General features: G+C 43.1%; 1 protein-coding gene and 1 pseudogene across 6 annotated transcripts in view; both read left to right on the forward strand.

The window, feature by feature from the left end:
* The first annotated feature begins 4,166 nt into the window (after positions 1–4,166).
* On the forward strand, positions 4,167–5,081 carry LOC150018939 (serine/threonine-protein kinase MARK2 pseudogene; annotated as a pseudogene).
* Positions 5,082–13,517: 8,436 nt separating this feature from the next.
* TTC12 (tetratricopeptide repeat domain 12) overlaps positions 13,518–20,462 on the forward strand; it is a 47,546-nt gene continuing 40,601 nt past the window's right edge. The window contains exons 1-2 of one of the 6 annotated variants that reach the window (XM_090265952.1): positions 13,518–13,650; positions 13,854–13,926. In XM_090265952.1, the coding sequence (XP_090122078.1) occupies positions 13,869–13,926 (58 nt within the window). In that variant the 5' untranslated portion in view covers positions 13,518–13,650; positions 13,854–13,868. The remainder of the gene's footprint in view (positions 13,651–13,853; positions 13,927–20,462) is intronic. The other 5 variants (XM_090265954.1, XM_090265950.1, XM_090265951.1 and 2 more) reach the window with 5 other exon arrangements.

Here is a 20,462-nt window from a genome sequence, read left to right on the forward strand (position 1 = left end):
TCTGGCACACACTAGGCCCTCTGTAAATATCTGTTAAATAATTGGGTAGAGGTAGGAAGAAAAAGATTAGGTGGAGAGAGAAAACCCTATTCTCTCATCATCAAATAGGTGGTCATGTTGGCTACGTTTTGCCTCTGTTGATGAATGCATTTCATGTTGTAGACCTGACAAATTTCAAAGTCGTTCATGTGGGATTTTGCATTAACAGTGCAAAATCAACAGGTCAGACCATTCCCATTTTACATATAAAAATGAGGCTGATAGGGAACAGATAACTTCCTTGTGCTCCCTGTGCTTTTAAGTGACAGTCTGACATGACCTTTGTGGAGCCTGAAAAAGATGATGCCTAGAGAAGGTGGGTTAACTGGGTTCAAGTTAAAAGAAATACAACAAAAACAAATGACGAAAACACAAGCTAGCAGCCATTCTACCCAGGGCCCCTTCACACAAAGTGCACTTCTGGGAAAGGCGGGCCCTGCACTGTCTGCCCAGGTGTGTTTCTGCCCTTGGAGCCGGCCTTTATAAAGGCCTGCCTGGAGTCCTATTTCAACCACTAGGGCTGACACTTCCCCCATCTATTCAGACCTATGCAGCTATTTCCCCATCAGCTTCTTTATTGATCAATCAGAGTGGCTCCATTATGACCAACCAGGACAGTGCCCTTTGGACTAATCAAACCGCCAGGATTTGGAATCCTCATTTGTGTGAGGATGGACCAGTCAGAGACCAGAAATGGGGACTTCTATCTCCATAAGTCAGTTCCCCTCTGACTCTGAGCACGCATTTACCCTTCATCAAAGGCTGAGGATTACATTTCCCAGGCTGGAGCTAAAACACTGAGGATGTCTCACTGGAGCAGAATGGGGAACCCCAGTGCAGGGCAGGGCAGAGCAGAGCAGGCCAGAGCGTTTGGGGTCACTGTCTAACTGAGGAAGTGGTCTGGCCTCAGGGCACCTCGTCCCAGGGCCTCCTGGCCCAAAGGTTGCCTAACAGCAGTGCTGTGTTCACAACCTGCTATCTCAACTGAGGTGTGTCATAGTCATGCTGTGTCACAATTGAGCTACTTTCACAGAATAACGTGTCCTTTTTTACCACACCCCAAACTGGATATTTCTTTTGGAGTCCAATGGAAGCCAATGGCCTTCTGTGAATGATCACATGCATAATAAAAATTAGGGACTCTGTCTTTAGAAAGGGGGGAACTAAACCTAATTAGGCTCATCTGATGTTTGGAAAGTGGATTTCAATTCAATTGCACCTCAAAGGATAAAAATGTATTAATGATGATCCATATGTATTTTCATTGGGTAGGGCTACAGCATAGCAGTTACTAAAATACTCCTAGAAAGTCTGATTGTTACTACTTGGAAAACTCCCACAGAGTCCCATAGGGACTGGGGAACCCGTTTTACTAGACAAATTCTACCTGAGACCTGCAACCTTGGCTGGTACTGCAGCATTTTCATTGTGCTTATCATCCCCAGTACTCTCATTTTATAGAACAAACTGACAAGATAGGTGAAATTCAACTGGTAAAATCAGTTGACTCTTTTTATCGACCTTGGCCTAAAGTCTTTCCTTTGGTATTGCTTAACTTAAGATCAATTCTTTTGGGTATATATCGATTGTCCCCTGCTAAAATTGTGACCAGAAGCCTATCCTGTGAGCTTAGATGAGGGAATGTGGGGACTTGCCTTAATAAGGCAACTCACTGCTAAGAACTTACAAAGGCCTTGAAATTAGTGCAAGCTCATAGGGCAATCTTTCCAAAAGGCACTTCTGGGAGATGGCACCGAGCATCAGGGCCTACAACCTGGGCACACGGTCCGTCAGTAAAACATGTCCAAAAGGACTCCCTTCAGCCTCGCTGGAGTGGGCTATACTGCATACGGTTAGCTTATCCCTGAGTCGCAAGGTTAAATGGGACCAATCCATGAATTTGTTTGTTATGTTAAAAGCCCCTTAACTTGCACCTCATTCACTGATTGAACACTCTAGCCTATAGAGACCTCAAATTGGATTTACCCAGAGCTTGGTTTGGCCTTGACAGTTTGACATCTTGGGGTCTGTATTAACCTTGCTGAAAGAGGTCAGAAAATGTCCTATTTTGCCCTGGCTGCTGTGGCTCAGTGGATTGAGTACCGGCCTGTGAACCAAAGAACCACTGGCTCCATTCCCAGTCAGGGCACATGCCTGGGTTGCAGGCCAGGTCCCCACTTGGGGGAGTGTGGGAGGCAACCAATTGATGTATCTCTCACACATCCATGTTTCTCTTCTTCTCTCCCTCCCTCCCTCCCACTCTCTCTAAAAATAAATCAATAAAATCGTTTTTTTAAGAAAATGTTCTATTTTGTTGGTATTATTTCTTAAATAACTACTAACACCAGTTTTATAAATGGATATAATTAACTCACTGACTATCAGCTTTCTTTGAAATGTTCTCCTTTTTCTCCTTTCTGAGCTTATTCTAATTTCTGACTGTAACTTGTAAACATCTGTCTATAATTGATGAAATGACCATCCGTTGGGTCCCAGTCAGCTCAGCAATACAGACTGACATGCTTAGGAGCCAAGTAGCACTGATATAAGGTAAGAAGTCACAAACTGAAGTGCTGGGGAGGGAAAAGCTCACAGGCAAATTCCTCTAAAGAGTCCCTTTACCACAAAGCTGAGACTTTCACAGAGAAGTATTCAAGGAAAATAATTCCTAGAATAAGTTATACATGTGATTAAAACACTCCCTATACTGAAAGTAGGGAGGTTTCTTGAGGATCAGTCTGAATGTAACAACCCAAAGGCTCCCCCTAAGTGTCCTCAAACCTGCCTGCTCCCTCCGTGCCACCATAAAAGGGTAGAATTGGAGCCAACGTGCCACCTCACCCTCTGTACCTCTGGAGAAGTCCTCCCGTCCAGAGGTTTCCGAGTGTGTTGACAAATGTAAATTAACCAGCCTCATCATCACGTCTCTCCACAGAGCTGGTTCATTTCAGTAACGCAGAAATTTACCTCAATGGCCTACTCGGGGTTACCTGAGACGTCCTTTGTGTAATCCGGAAACGGATGTTCCAAGTGTAAAGCTACGTTGCAGCCTCACTGCGGATCCAAACTCAGTGCACCCCTAGCAAGTAGCACTGGAGGGAGGAACAGATCATCTTCTTGAATCTTTAGAGCAAGGCTCCTTCCAGGTGGCCCCTCCTCAGGCTCACCAGGCACGCACATACCTGAAATCCAGACTTCAGCTCTCCTCTTTCCTATCCTATCTGTTCCTAAAGCTGAGTGAAGACAGAACATGACTTTTTAAAATATTTTTTTTATGAATCACTTTGATTAAATAAGTAGTTGGCCATATAGTCTTTTGTTACCCGGAACTCTTCTATTTATTAAATACTTATCTTGTTGCCACTCACCGTGTTAGACACAGGGAAGACTACAGGCATGCTCCTGCCTTCACAGCAAGGTCGGACAGTGAATGAGACCCAGCTGCCTGCAGTCAGTGCTGTGAGGATGACAAGCGTGGTAGGTTGGGTGAGGCGGGTAGGAATGAGCGGGTCAGGAAGTTTTTCTCTCAGCAGTTGATATTTGAACTGTGACCTGGAGCATGAGACAGAGACTTTTCATTTTCTTTTCTTTTTGCAACTTACAGATTTTTATTTCTAAGAAAGTCAATGTTAATCTTTAATATCCCACATAAACAGGAAGCTCATTGGGTGGGAAGGGGTCCCTTCTTAAAATTCCACAGCCAAAGGTCTGTGAGAGCAAAAAGGGAGAAAACCACAGTAGTTTATCCCCAGCCATGCGTGGTCCACGCCCTGCTATGACCTCACAGGCGCCAACCATTGTGATGCAACGGCAAGCCCACCCTACATATACAGCCCTGGCGGTGCTGAGATTTTGTCCCTTAGAGCCCAGGAAGCTGATTGTGGTGACCCGTTGGACTTGGACTTGCGAGCTTTGTTCTTGCCATTACTTTGTGAGAGTGTTTTCTTTTTCTTACTGTATTTGTTTCCCCATTTTTTTCCATTTTGTTTCTTTTCCTTTATTATCTTCCTTTTTTAAAAATTTTTTATTTTTTTTCTTTTTGTTTCACTTTTTATTTACTTATTTCATCTTTTTCATTTGTTTCTTTTTAGTTTTTGTTTTGTTTCTGTTCTTATTTTGAAGTTAGCATGGCTAATTACCTTGCAGCCACCGCTGGCCTTCAGGAGCGCTTGATTGGTGATTACAGGCTCCTCCACGCCATTGGCAAAGGCTCCTATGCCAGGGTGTGGTTGGCCCTGCACGTGCCAACGGGGACAGAGGTGGCTGTCAGAGCCGTTTGTCAGTGCAAGGTAACTGAATATTTTCAAGAAGTTTTTTGTCATAAGCACTTAAATCACCCAAATATCACGCAGCTATTTGAGGTGATTGCCACCAAAAAGAAATGTTATCTGTTCATGGAGCACATGAGCGGAGGGAGCTTACAAGACTATCTAGAATATTGTGGCCCCAGGACTGAGGCAGCAGCCCGACCCATGTTCCGGCAGCTCCTATCGGCGGTCCAGTACTGCCACCAGAAGAAGATCGTCCACCGCAACCTGAAGCCAGAAAACATACTGCTAGATGGTGAGAGAAACCTCCAAATAGCGGACTTTGGCTTTGCCAGGTACTATTCAAACTATAAGCTGACAACTGTGTGTGGCACCCCAGACTATATGGCCCCAGAGATCATCCAGGGTCACATCTATGATGGCCCGAAGGTTGATGTCTGGAGCCTGGGGGTAGTTTTGTATAGGATTCTGGTGGGGGATTTGCCATTTAAGGGGAACCTATTTGGCAAGGTGAAGAAGAAGATCCTGAGTGGGAAGTTCCAGGTGCCATGCTCCCTACCCAAAGAAGGTCAAGATCTTTTACGAAAATTACTGACCCTCAGCCCCTGGAGAAGGTCAACCCTGGAAGACATACTACAAGACCCATGGGTCACCATGGGCCAGGGGGAGGAACTAAGGCCCTGCAGGGAGCCGCCCTGGGGCGACCTTGACCCCCAGGTGGCTGACACAATGAATGACACGGGTTTACGAAGCAGGAGATTCAAAAGTCGTTGACACAGAAGAAATACGATAGGGTCATGGGAACGTACCTGGTCCTCAAATCCTCAACCAGCAAGATGAGGGGCCCCTCCCCTGCCTCCAAGAGACACACTTCAGATGAAAAGACACACACAAACTAAAAGTAAAGGGATATAAAGGATATTTCATGAAAATGGAAACAGACAAACAAACAAAGCTGGAGGAGCAATGCTTTTACCAGACAAGCTAGACTTTATAACAAAGGCTATAACAACAGACGAAAAAGGAAATAGCTATTCCATTACTGGGTATTTATCCAAAGAAACCAAAAATACTAAATCAAAAAGACATATGCATCCATATGTTCACTGCAGCGTTATTTACAATAACCAAGATGAGGAAACAATGTAAGCATGCATCAATAGATAAATGGATAAAGAAGAAGTGGTGCATGAATGCAATGGAATATGACTCAGCTATAAAAAAAAAGAATGAAACCTTGCTATCTGCCACATGAATGGACCTAGAGGGTATTATGCTGAGTGAAGTAAGTCAGACAGGGAAAGACAAACGCTATATGATTTCAGGTATGTGTGGAATCTTAAAAACAAAATAAATGAATAAGCATAATAGAAACAAACTCAGATATAGAGAACATTTTGGCAGTTGCCACATAGGAAGGGTAGGGATTTGTGTGAAAAAAAGTGAAGGAATTAAGTACATCTTTGTAGTTCCAGAATAGTCACGGGGATATAAAGTACAGCACAGGGAATATGAAGTCTGTCCAGAAAAAATCCAGCCACTAATGACTGGTTTGCATGACATCGATGTAACGTGGCCGCCAAGGAGTGTAGAATGGAATGTCGGGAGGCAAAAAGTGCTGCTCATTTCAGATCTTTTCAGTGGACACACACACGTGAGCATGCACACACCCACACTCATACCTTTCTCTACCATTTTCAAGAGCAGCTCACTATTTCAGACCACCTGCCTCATCCTGCTTGGACTTTAACACCCCACTCTAAGTCAGGCCACTTCCCTGTGGAGACACACTTTTCAGACCAGGTTGCTCCCCACCATATCCTCTTCACTCTGCACAGACTCTCATACCCTGCACTGGCCCCTCCCTCTGCCAGAATGCCCTCCCAGACCACAAACTCTGACACCACACACCTTGCTCACTCAGTGCTGATTCACTGCTTCTGACTGCCTCTTCTCCAGAATGCATTTTCCTTATCCTGCGTGGGCTCAGAAACTGTTTCAGGCCACTGTAGATAGCCCACCTCTAATGGCTTTAGCACTGAATTGTTCAGAAAGGGTAAAAGCCCTGTTAATGTTTTAAGGGAGTTGTTGTGCTAGAGAAATTTCAAGACTGGAAAAAATAAAGGCTTGTTATTGCTGAAGCTCCTGGCTAACTCTAGATCTCTGTCCGCATACCCACCCCGTCCACATTGTACTGATAGCCAATGAGCTGCGAATGTGGTACACAGACCTCAGGGAGGAAAGGTCCTCCAATGCTCTTCTTAAGTGAGGTCAAGGAGCAGAGTACAAGGGATAGCCTTCAGTGAATGTGGCTGGGGACAGCTGGATTGGCTGGTCAAGGATCACACTCCATTTTCCAGGCAGGGACAACTTCCCATTCCCAAACTACAGGATGGGATGTATTGTGTGAACCAGTGACCACAAAGGGCTCACATTTTATTAGTGAGAATTTTCCATTGCAGTTACCCAAGTTTCCCACCATTGTTACATGTTGAGCATAGAGGCCTGATTATATTTACCCTTTGACTACCAGTTGCAGGACCGTGAGGACACACACCTGGACTTTAGCCTAGGAAGCACACACCACTCAGAGATCCCAGATCTGGAGCTTTTACATCCAATAATGAGTTGGCTTTGGACTGTCTCCCTTTGAGCAGAGTGAGTGAGTTTTCAGTGATATAGAGGGGAGTGTTTTTTAAATTATTACTTGGGAAAATAGTGTATTGAGCATTAGACAGCCAAGCAATAAATTTCAGTGGAGGTATTTTCTCTTGCTCAGCCTGCCTTTCCCTTCTTAATGACACGGGCACCCTGGCTTTCCTTTGGGAGAATCTACCCTTCCTCACTTTCCGTCCATATGGATTGGATAGGGCTGACCCCAGCTGTAGGGGTGGTCATGAAACCACACCTGGCCAGTCAGTATATCCTGTCCCAGGCCATGATTATTTATATATGGGTAGATTACCCAATTAAGCCAATGAAAATAAACTCTGAGATTTTTCTGGAATGCATAGGAAAGAAAGGCTCCCTTTCCATTGAGGTTGCAAGGATGAGAGGATGCTAGGTATCTGGAACTTGTATGATGTGGGAAGAACAAGACTGATGGGAAATGAAGCCAGCAGAGAAAAACAGGGCCAAAATGGGAACATAACCTGAGTTCTGATTATGTTATTTGAGACCAAGAATCTTATTATGACCTAAACTCTAAGGGACCCCATAAGACTTGCAACCAGGGGAGCAATGAGCAGCAGCAGCCCATCCCACGCTAACACTCTGAACCTGTCCCCAAGGCGCCTTTCCCCTGACTTTCTAGGGAGTTGACAGCAGCCTCTCCTTGGCTCACTTCTTTCCTATAACATTTCTAGAGAGCCAAAACAGTTAAAGATAGTATCCTCATCCAATCAGGTGAAGGCCTTCAAACAAAACCTGAGGTTTTGTGAAGAAGAACAAATTCTGCATCAAGACTGCAGCTTCAACTTCTACTGGAATTTCCAGCCTGCTCATCTGTCCTGTGGATTCTGGACTTGCAGACCCCTACAACTGTGTGAGCCGGTTGCTTAACAAATCCCTTTTCTCTCTCTTCATATCTATAATCTCATCTCCATCTATATTATATATCATTCTCCTATGGGTTCTATTTTTCTGGAGAACCCTGAACAGATGTTAAATGGCAGAACTGGAATTTAAATACAGCTCTGATTCAAAGTCCAGTCCTCTCTACTTCTCACAATTAAAGTTGGCTTAAGAGAAACATTCATGCATGTGTGTATGATTGCCTATAGGTATCCCACTGCTACAGGATGCTAGAAATGTGCTGGTAACCTCACATGTCTATCTCCATCCCAAACTTTTCTTCCAAGCCTGCATGTGGTTACATAAGAGTTTTTCCAGCATTGTTACATCATTGCAAAAAAAAAAAAAAAAATGCAGAAAATAAAACAGAAGGAAAATACACCAAAATGCTAATAGTGATGGTGTCAAGATAAAAAATCCTAAATGATTTTTTTTTCTCTATTTTCTAAGTTTCTATGGTACGGATTTGCAAGAAACACATATCCCCATTCTTTCATAAGAGCTGAGATGGAGCCCATATTAGGACAGTAAGTAACTCTGGAGTTTTATATTTCCCTGTGTATCCTCTTGTCCCCAAAACACTGGAGGCAAACAACAACAACAACAAAAAAACAACAACAAAAAAAAAAACCACTGCACAAAGCTGATGCATCATTATAGTTTCTGAGTAGTATGAGTCACCCCTAGGTGAAAGTGCCCCAAATAAAGGATATATAAATGTTAAACATTCACTAGAGCCTAGACTCCTGGCATCATTTAACTCACTATCTAAGAAGAAATAGCAGCAGCAGCAGCAGAAGCCCAGCCAGGTATGTGACAACAGTAGGTGCTCAACAAACATTAAGTAAATGCCTGCACAGCGGGCTGACTGCTCTGCCCCCACAGTTGTGTAAGTGTGGCTGGCTTTCCCACATGGTGGCAGTGTTACTCCATACCAGGTAGTGTTGGGAGTCGGGGCACAGTTTCCACCTGGCACTAAAGGCTCAACTCCCTTTTCCTCTTCAGATAAAAAGTCCTGTGATCCACAGAAAGGCTCCAAAGGAAAGCATTATTGGAGTCATCTGTCTTTCTTAATGGAGTGAGGGACATGGCCCTTTCGCTATAGAAAAGATGTATCCATCACCCTTGGAGTTTTGGACCAGACTGTGAAGCAGATGGAGACTCCCTGAATAGAGGTTTATACACCCATGAGGCCAAAGTAAAGCCAGAGGCCCCTGGGATGGTCACGGATAGTAGGAGTTGAAAACAGAACTCTCAGGGCAGGGTGACACATGGGGGGCAGTGTGATGAAATGGGATAGTATACGCTAAGAGACCATCAGACCAGGGTTCACATCTTGACTCAGCCTCAGGTAAGTTTACATAACCTCCCTGGTTGCATTTTTTTTTTCTTTTTTCTTTTTCTATTTATTTATTTATTTGGCTGCAATGAGTGTGAGACCTTGTAAGGCTGTTGAGAAACTTCAGTTTGATAATGCTTAAAAAGATTGAGTGTGATGCCTGGTACATAGCAGCTCAGAGAGTGTTACTATCACTCTTGTTATTGCTGTTGTTAATAAGTATGGTGTTATTAACTGTACAGAGATTCCAAGAAAGCCTCCTTGCCCCCTGTGGACACACAGACTAAATCTGTAACTATTTCCTGAAATAATTTCTTCACCCATAATAAAGTGGGAACTAAAAGAGCAAAGGATGGGTCCAAGAAGCAAGAATTTTAACTGCCTTAAAAAAAAAAAATAATAGAAGGATACATTTAGGGGGAGAATCAAATGCAATTTTTGAATTATCTTTAGGAAGGGAAGAAATGGCAGCATATTCCTTCAGCTTTCTCCCCTTCTAAATCTTGAAGACAAGGTTATCTAACGAATTGCAATACCAGCAGCCATGATGAGGGGTTTTGTCCAGCAGGCCTTCTCCACAGTCTGTGTGGCTCCTGGCTCCAGGTGGACCTTGTCTGCATCCTTTACTTCCAGCAAGCAAAAGTATGATCCCTTTATTCCTCATGCAGTTGTCTTGGGGGGGGGGGAGAGGTATATTTCTTCTCCTTTATCTCTCCTGAGCTGATAAAGTATGAATGATGACAAAAAGCAAAATGCTAGGATTGTTTATACAAAAGGGGGAGCAGAACAAAGAACACACACACACAGGAAAACAAAAACAAAAAAGGGGGGAAAGGTAGAGCAGAATAAAGAGAGGAGAGGTGGCTTATAATAATCTCCAAGTCTCAGATTTACTATACAGTGGAAGGTGACAAAGTGTTCTTCAATTTTTATTGAGGACATAATAAAAAAGTAACATTTCAGTACCACACAAGGGATTTGGATTGGTGCAAGAGCAGTTGTGAAAGTATGATTTATAAAGTTTCTCTAGGAGAAATATATTTGAAATACAAGTCCCACATTTTAAAAGTGTTTTCCTTTATGTGTTTTAATATGAAAATACAAACACTGACACTTAAAATATAAATCTTAGTGATCATAATTTATTTACACTTGTGCACAAGGTCCTTAGGTTTTGTCACTGTATTGGGTGCAGAACAAAGGTCTGAAAGAACATATTAGACATGAAGGGCTGTTATGCTGTGTAACAAGCAGGTCCAAAAACTGTTGTGAATTATAGCAAGAAAGTTCTATTGCTCATTCATGCTGCATGTCCATCAAAGGTAGACAGGCACCTCTGGTCCATGTACCCTCACCTGGGGACTCAGGCTAACACAACCTCCATCATCTGGTTGCTGGGGCAATGGGAAGGGCTAGCTTGTACAGTGAGTCATACATTGGTTCTTAAAGTCTGCCCACTTAACTTCTTTCTATACAGCATTGAACACAGCAAGTTACCTGGCACAGGGAAGTGAGATTCTATCTTGTACTTGAAAGGAGGAAAACTGAAATTTTTGCACACAGCCCAGTGACTACCCAGGGCTTACTAGGTACTCTTACATTTTTTAAGATTTTTTAAAATTTAAATATTTTATTGTTTATGCTATTACAGTTGTCCCAATTTTCCCCCTTTGCCCCCCTCCATTCAGCCCACCCCCCACTCCCACAGTCAATCCCCACACCCTTACCCATGTCCATGGGTCCTTCATATATGTTCTTTGACTAATCCCTTGGCCTTCTTTCAACCAGTCCCCACCTCCCCTCACCCCTCTTACAGCTGTCAGTCTGTTCCATGCTTTTATACCTCTGGTTCTATTTTGCTCATTAGTTTATTTTGTTCATTAGATTCCTCTTATGAGATCCTAAGGTATTTATCTTTCACTGACTGGCTTATTTCACTTAGGATAATAGTCTCCAGTTCCATCTATGCTGTCAAAAAAGGTGAGAATTCCTTTTTTTTTTTTTTACTACTGTGTGTAGTAGTCCATTGTGTAAATGTACCACAGTTGTTTTTATCCACTCACCTACTCACCTACTTGACAGATTGATCACTTTGAAATATCAGAGGTCCAAATATCCAGGCAGGACTGCATGTGCACCAACACCTTTGCAGAGCTTTCAGTCAACTGCCCCATCACCATAGGGCTCAGACATGTGTCTTACAGGACCTAGCCACATGACAGGGTGAACAGGCTATACTCAAAATCAGTGCTGGATCTAGCTGGATCTGGAGGGGTCCCATGCCTGGTCCCTTCTCCCCTCATGGTAAGCTCTATTCCCAGGGACTCCTCAGTCCCTACAAAACAGGTTTCTGTAAAGCACTCACAAATTTGCCAAGAAGTCCCAAGTGTTTCTTAACATCAGCTTAAGCTCAAACTGAGACTTTCCCCTAAACCTGCTTTCCTCTCTTTTTAATCCAGCACATAATACTGAACTTTTGTTTAAAAAAAAAAAAAAGACTGGAATCTCTTTAAGGGTGGGTGCATGTGTTTTAACATCTCATTCTGCTCTAAATCCTGATTCCCTGGATAACAATGAGAAAACTGAAGATTAGAGAGGTTACATAACTCTCCTAAGGTCTCACATTTACTAATGAGCAAAACCGGATTCACACTCAAACCTTTCTCTACCAAGAAAACTGGCGATTTGGGCCCAGCCATGAATATATTAAGCTAATGAAAGGGAGACTCCCCATCCCTCTCCACTCTTTAGAAGAAAAGGAGGCGAAAACCTGGCGCTAATTTAGGGACTAGGACAGGTCACTCGAAGCTTCTTTTCTTTCTGCCCTTTCCCGGGTCCCCATTAGGAATACAGGACCTCCAGCTCGCCATGAATTTAGCGACACACACCGGAACTAAAGCGCGAGGGTAACCAGGCTAAGCTCAGGGCCACGCTACCCCCAACTCCCCAGCCTCTTGCCCCTGGCCACGCCTGTAAGGGACCCCTTGTGCCTGGCCACGCCCAGCCCCAGCGGAGGTCAGTCGTCAACAGCGCACAGTCGCCATTTCCTGTTCAACCAAGAGCGCTTGAGGTCAGTGCAGAGGATGGCCTGGAGTGTGCCCTGGTACCTGGTCCTGATCTGACTCTTAGAGCCTAAAAGAGAACGCTAGTCTGGGCCCCAGCAGATGGGACGGTGTTGCCTGCGGCCTGGGACCTCCAGGGCAGGGAGTACGGGGTACTGAGGGACGCCACGGAGGGTTGCCAAGCAACGGTGCCGTCGGCCCTGCCCTTCCGCGCGGGGCTGGGAGGGGTGTCTGGGACTAACTAATAATAGGGCTCCCTCATGCACATCTCCCCGCGGTCGCAGCTCCTATGACATTTGGAGCGCCAGACATATCACCCTGCCCTGGCCTCCTGCTGTAGGGGATTCTTTGTGCAGGCAGTGCGCGCCCTTCGATGCCTACGCTGGGAGCACAGGGGCTGGCGTCTGCCGGCGAAGTTCTGAGCCCTCCTTCTGCCGCTTTTAACCTTGGGCTACTTCACTCACTTCAGTAGGCCTCAGTTCCGTGGGGTCTAACACTTAAGAGCTGGGAAGAAGCATAACGATCTTTCATTTAAGCCACGCATCCACACTCTTTTGTTTTATAAATAAGGGTGTTTCCCTTTTACCACCCGGAGCAGGTGCCTGGAGCTTTAATTAACCCCCAGGATAGCCCTCACGGTTTGTATTACATTTGCATGGAATGAATGAGGACTGAGGCTCAGAGAGGTTGTGACCTGAGCTGAGGTTTCTCAGCTTGTAATGGGTGGAATCTCGGAAATAAAATAGCATTTTGTTTGTGGCAGATTTCAAATTCCCAGTTACAGATGCATTATATGACTGCAAAACCTATCTGTAAATCAGAATCAGCTGGCGAGTGTTTAAAATGTCCATTTCTGAGTACTAACTCAGGTTCACTGACCAAGGAGCTCTGGAGCTAAGGCTGAGGAATCTATATATTTAACAAGTTTTTGAAAGATTTTTTATTGTCTGTGGGAACCACTGGGCACACCGTGCACCTTTGCACTCAGAAACAACTGGGAGATAATAAATCTAAAGTCCCTGGACAAGATAAGAGAAACCGGTGCATGGTGCCATCAAGTTCTAATATCTTCAGCCAATTTGTAGTTTCTCTACTCCTCAGAAACAAGCCATTTTACAGTTTTGGACATTTAGATGCAAATTGTCCTATCTCTGGTTACCTGTCACACAGGCAAGCCCACGCTTCTGGCTGAGCCAATCTGTCGTGAACAAAGTCAAGCATTAGCATCTTCCTCTATGTCTGGAGGCCTGTCAACTACTCTCCTGGTCTTCCCACCAGGTTCCTGAAACACAGCACTTGATGTTGTCTTTGGAGGACCATTTTGCAGAGTGGTTTCCCTAGTAGAGGGAGGACTGGCAGCTTTCTGGAGGTATCACCCCAAAAACTGAGTGTCCCTTGACCTTAACAACAGTAAAATAGATCACTCCACTGTTATTATTCATGATATCTATAAACACAAATCTGTCTTAAAAATAATCACTTGGCTCTTTGTCTTAGAAAGCTAATGAGCCTGACGAATTCTGTTTAGTGTTTCATTATTATTAATTTTCATCATTTATGCTGCCTCCTCAGGGATTCTGGTACACAATGGCTGACAATCAGGAGAAAGACCTGCAGAAATTTCTTAAAAATGTGGATGAAATCAGTAAGTACCAGTGAATCATAAACAAATTAAATTCTACTTTCAATTAAGTTTTTTCTCATTTGCCTGACAGGCTATGACTCTTAAGAAAAAATGTAATTGAAATTAAACAGAAAGAGTATGAAAAAGTAATATCGGAGCCTGGGGGTAGTATTTTCTGGCTGTTAATCGGTATCAGAGAAGTTGTTAACATTCTACTGGAATTCAGGCTGACAGCCAGATTTTGCCTTTTGCCATATTTTGTCATCTTTCTTGTAGAATCAGGTTAAAAGGAGCTGTAGCTAATGAGCCTCGCTGTACCCATCAAGGTCACTCAGGTACCCTGTTGATCAGTCTGGAATCCCTCTTCTTTTAGAGTAGAACTGTTTCTGTTTTTGAGCTGCAGAGGCAAAATCAAATGTCTTTCCTTTGGGATTGATGGCTCATGGTTAGCATGCCCCTGTCTCTCTTTCTCTAGGCAAGAAGATCCCCCTTTCCCAAGCTAAGAAGTGGAACCTCAGAGGACATACTTGGATCCCACAGACCACATTCAAGTGATTCCAACGCAGTCAAGGAGCTTGTTTGAGGATAGAAATAAGCAAACAAATGAACCTTACAAATCCAGTAGACATATGTTGAAATCACTGCTCTGGAAGGTTCTATGAGTCCAAAGAATAATATAGTTTTAAAAATTAGTTTGGGCTCTGGCTGGTGTGACTCAGTGGATTGAGTGCTGGCCTGCAAACCGAAGGGTCATGGGATCAATTCCCAGTCAGGGCACATGCCTGGGTTGCGGGCCAGGTCCCCGGTTGGGGGCACACAAGAGACAACCACACACTGATGTCTCTCTCCCTCTCTTTCTCCCTCCTTTCCCCTCTCTCTAAAAATAAGTAAATCTTTTAAAAAAATAGTTTGGGTAACTTGATAAATGATACATTCATAATGTCCTTGGCTTCATCATGGGCCTCTCCTCTCCATACCCCTAAATGTTGTTCTGTGGAGTTCTGGCCTTGGCCCACTGCTCATCTTTCTTTTCAGGTAATGTTGTCCAAGCATATGGTTTTAACTACCATCTGTTCATTGATGACCCTCTCATCTCAATTGCCACCCAGCAGTCTTTTCTGAGCTAACTGCCATATCCACTGTATCCTCCACAAAACTGTAAACTCAATGCTTCCAAAATTGAGTTACCTCTTTCCCCTCAATCCTCCTTGCAAAAAAAGCCTGCTTCTCCCACCTTCACCTTCATTCTGGTCTCAGTAGGTGGCTTCACCATTCAGAAATTTACAAGTTACATTGGACTCCTCCCATCTCTCAGTCCGACTGTCACTCAGCCATCAAGTTTGGCTGCTTTCTCCAGCTCCATCCTCCTCCCAGCCCTCCCTTTGTCCTGGTTCTCTTACTCAGACTATTTCAACAACCCTCTGATTGTTTTTCCTGCCTTCAGGTTTACACTCCCCACAGAGTAATGTATCTAAAATGCAAATCTGACCCAGACACTTCTCTGCTTGGATTCTCTCGACAGTCACAATACATTTCAAGTTCTCATCAGGACTTAAGTCCTCCCGTGACCTCTTCTTACCTCTCACCACTTTCTAACGCACAGTTGTGCAGCAACAATATGCTTTTAGTTCTCTAAACGTATCCTGATGGTTCATATTCTGCAAGATATGTTTGTCATTCCCTCTGCCTCCCCATCTTCCTTTACCTGGCTAACTTTCATTCATACTCAGAGTTCCTTCAGGTACTGCCCAATAAATCTTCCTTGATGACAGACTGTTGTATGACCTACACTGTCCACTGTGATAACCAGTAACCACATTTGGCTACTGAGCATTTGAAATGTGGCTAGTGCTACTGGGGAACTGAATTTCTAATTTGATTTCATTTATAATTCAATTTCTGTAGCCATGTGTATGATTCTGTACATTCATTTCTTGGGTTTTTGCTGTGAATCAAATATTGCTAAGCACTGGAGAGCACAGAAGCAATAAACAAGAATTACCTTCCTTCATGATATCTACATTCCAGTGGGGAAAGCAGACACTAAAGTAATTTCAAGTGTGATGTACGATACAAAGACTTGCAAAGTGCAGGAGACTTTAACTCAGTTTGAAAAGGTTTGTTAGTCTGTTTTGGGCTGCTGTACAACATATATCCTGTCACAGTTCTTGAAGCTAGAAATCCAAGATCATGGTTCTCCTTAAATTATTATTTACATTAAGTAAAATTTAGATCAAAATCCTAAAAGTAGCTTGTTGAGAAATAAACAAGCTGGTTCCAGAATTTACATGGAAGAGAAAAAAGCTAAGAATAATCAAGAAATAAGTAAAAGAATCATCAAGACAATTTCACAGAAAAATAAGAAGGTGGGATAGCTCTTTCTACCAGATGGTCAAAGTTTATTATAAGGCAATAGTAATTATGCATGGAAGTTTGGTACTAGGGAAGTCAAGTAATCCAATAGAGTGAAATGAAGATCCTAGAGCAGATTCATACATGCAGTTTCATTCATGTAACATGGATGGCACCACACATCAGTGGGGAAGGCTAGGGCTCTTCAACAAACGGTGCTGGTGCCCTACACAAAATTCAACTCCCAGTGGATTAATTACCTTAATGAGAAAAACAAAACTTTAAAACTTTTAGAAGACAACACAATCTAGTATTTTTGTAACCTTAAATTACGTAGAAGTCATAAATTATTAACAACATTGGCGCACTTAACATATTAAAATTAAAAAGAAATTCTCTTCAACAATTCTTAAAACAGATGAAAAGACAAAGCATACACAAGGACAAGATGTTTGCAAATATATATCATCAGTTCAGAATATATAAAGAAATCAATAAGAAAAAGACAACCCAGTAGAAAATTGGCCAAGAATAGGAGCAGGCAGTTCACAGAAAAGGAAATCCAAATGTCCTACAAACTAATAAAAAGATGCTCAATCCCAGTCATATTCCTGAAAATACAAATGAAAACATTAATGAGATATTTCCATCCATGAGAGTGGCAACACTTTGAAAGTTTGATAATAGCGAATGTGAGAAAGGATGTGGAGTAATGGGAACTATTGTAGACTGTAGGAATAAAAATTGATACAGCCATATCCTGAAAAATGTGTTACATATATACAAAAGGGAATATGTATACAGATATTCAATTTAGTATTTCCTGTAGCAAAAAATTAAATTACAAAATAACTGAATGTCCATCAGTAAGGAAATGGATTAACTATGATATATACAATGATTTAACTGAATCAACTGGAACTATATGTTGCAAAAGAATACATTTTCTAAAACCACTTGAAGATGATTAAATGCACACAACATATGTAACAGTGAAATGCTCAGTCTCTGACACTGTCTTAATTCTAACCTGCATTGTACCCATGGCCTTCAGGCAAATAGCGTTTTCTATAGAAGTGCCACTCATTAGAAGAATTCTGCTTGAGGCTTGAATTTTTGGAAGAACAGTCCCTTGCCAGAAAGTACATCTCCTGAAGAAGTAGGGAAATACATACAAAATAATGTCTTTATCAAAGATTTGCAGGAGCCTGAAGACTGGACTCAGATCGTCTGGGGAACAAAGGGATTTAAAGGTTTTGTGCTTTTCCCCAGATCCCTGTGGATGTCCAGATGTCTGGGATCATCAGTCACCTTTTGTCCCTCCCATTTTTTCCTTCCCTTGATTTAAAAGAAGCCTGAACTTTGGGCTTGCAGAAAATGGATTTAAGGAACCTATAAGGCCCCCATATTCTCAGCTGGACATCTTGATCAATAAACTTTTCCTTACTTCAAACTCTAATGTTTTGAATATTGGCCTTTTAAGGTATCAGGAACATGAGCTTTTGGACTGATAATGTTACCAAACCAAAGTGGGATTCAGCTGCCTGCCACCACCAAAAAACAAATTCTAGAGGCAGAGGCTGGTGAAAAAGGAAAAAGGGTTTTATTCTAATGATGAATCATCTGGGAGAATGGGGGACTCCCTGTCTCAAATCTAATCTCCACAAAACCCAGACAAAACTCAGTTGTATTCAGCAAGACCAAAACCAAAGGCAATGTCCAGAATTCCTGCTCCAACTTTAAGGTACTATCTTTCAGAACCCAAGGCAGCTGCTAAGTGGTCATCCAGGTAGCTTAGCTTGTTCCCAGCTTCTGTCTGGTTTCAGGCTTTCCCTGGAGGCTTCATGTGGAGCCAGTGCTGCCATTGGCCATGCAGCTTCTAGGGACACAAGGTCCCATGCTCCCCGGCCAGAGAGCGCATGAAGGCACCGGCAAATGCTCCACCAGGTCAGCAAGAGAGTGGGACTCCCACCTGAAGGCCACGGGTCGTGCAACTGCCAAGGTCATGTGGCCCATGGAGAGGACAGGCCAGCACATCGCCCAAGTGCAGGTCCTGAGCAGTGAGCCATGAACAAGAGAGAGATTCCTTTGTTCTCCTGGGTTTATATTAGTTTTGGGTGTGGGACAGACCAGGTGCTTTCTCAGAATGACAAATTAATTTCCTGAACTTCCTAATGTTTCTGGTGGGTCCACCTCCCAACTAATCCCTTCTTTCCCCTGGCTAGACTGACAGTCCTATTTGGTCCAGAACCTTTCCTGCCACCATTTAACCTCTATTGCACATATGCCTGGTCCTACCCCCAATCTGGTACTGGAAGTGGGTAGGAGGGCTTTTTCCCTCTTATCCAATTATCTTGCTAGTTTTTAATGTGCTCGGTGTAAGAACTTCCTCCTGCCACCATCTTGCCTGGGGGCAATGGGAACATGCACTCAATGCAATGTGGAAATGCTGCAAAACTCAATGTCTTTGCCATGGTCTTGGGCGGTTTGTGAAGGTATTGTCTGGCTGCACACCATGCCCTGGTGCCTTAGGAGCATGGCTCGGTGCAGAAGCTACTCCCAGATTCCATCCCCATGGGCTAGCTCCATTTCCCCTGGTGACCCTTCCTATTTCCTGCCCTCAGCCCACTCCCAGCTGTCTGGACAGACTGTCTACTGGTATCAGTAACACATACATAAGTACCCTAGTAGACCGCAAAAATGGTAACAAATTCCTTTCTTCCCATCAAGAGTAGAGCCTGTTTCTCCATCTCTTGAACCTGGGCTGGCCATGTGACTTGCTTTGGCCAAAGGGGTGTTTGTAAGTATGACATGGGTTGAAGCTTGAAAAGTACAGTATTCCCTCACTTATCACGGGTATTACGTTCTAGTTCCACCCCCCCACCCCGCGATAGGTGAAGATCCGCGAAGTAGGAACCTTACATTTATTTTAGTATTTATATATATTTTAGGGTTTTATAAACCCTTCCCACACACATATAAACCATTCCCAGTCCCTTCAGTCCCTTATTAACCTTTTCCACATTTTTATAAACACTATGTTGTTAAACATATTCTATACTCTTAAACCTACGTAACTTTTAACAACATACGTATACAGTACCGCCAAATCCCGCAATATAGCAAAAAAATCTGCGACAAATAATTAAATATAGTATTTTTAAAAATCCTGTGATATAGTGAGACCGCGATATAGAGAGGGGCTACTGTATATGTGTGATAGGGTTTGCTTTCATGCCACTCTTGGGCACCCCTGCCAGAAAATGAAACCCATTTTGCCTCATTGCTTCCAGTGCTGAAGCCAACAGCTAGCCAACTTTTAGGAGAGAGCCACTCAGATAACTGACAGCTGGCCATGAGCATGCCTGAGCCCAGCTGAAACCAGAAGACCTGGCCAGCTAAGCCTAGCTCAGGTTGCTGACTTAGAGAATTGGGAGCCAAATAAAGCTAAATAAATGGTAGTTGTTTTAAGCACTAAGTTTTTTGGGGGGTTGTTATGCAGCAAAAGCTTAATGATACAAAATACTAAGTATTTCAACATGCTAAAAAAACATGCTGAAGAAGGACACTTATTAACTTAAAGATGGTATGGAAACAAAATGTCTATTATATTTGTTTGAGATATTTGACAACTAAAAAAATGTGAAAAATTACCTTGAATTGTCAGTGGAAATGAAGAACTGAGAACAGGAAAATGCCTTTAAGTAGTTTAGTTGAGAAGGGGAGAAGATAGGGCCTTGGGAGAGACTGAAAGCGTATAAATACCAATGGGAAGAAGCTGGAAGAATGAGAGAGGTTGAAACTATTGTGGGAAGGGCATAATTAATTGGTGATGCAAGGTTCCTGTTCATGCAAAACAGGGTAATGGTATGGTGAGCAGACGAGAGATTAACTTCATAGGAAGGTGGGATACTTTTTCCTTGTAGCAGGAAGAATGGATGTATAATAGATGTAGGCAATTTGTAGTTTTGGTGACAGGAAGTTGGAGTTCCTTTCTGATCGCATCTCTTTCCTGTCTGTATTAATAAGCAAGATCATCTGTTTGAAATAGTCAGGTTTAGTTTTGAGACAATTTTTAAAGTCCTTGGGAGAATGATAGGATGACTTGCCTAAGTGTGATATTGTGATTCGATAAGAAATACTTTTTCTTCATCCCTGTTCCTGGCACAGAGTTCCTAAAACCCTTGGAATTTCCTAAGTGATAA

Source organism: Furipterus horrens, unplaced genomic scaffold (genome assembly GCF_987537825.1).
Source record: "Furipterus horrens unplaced genomic scaffold, mFurHor1.1.pri manual_scaffold_2, whole genome shotgun sequence".
Taxonomy (NCBI): Eukaryota; Metazoa; Chordata; class Mammalia; order Chiroptera; family Furipteridae; genus Furipterus; species Furipterus horrens.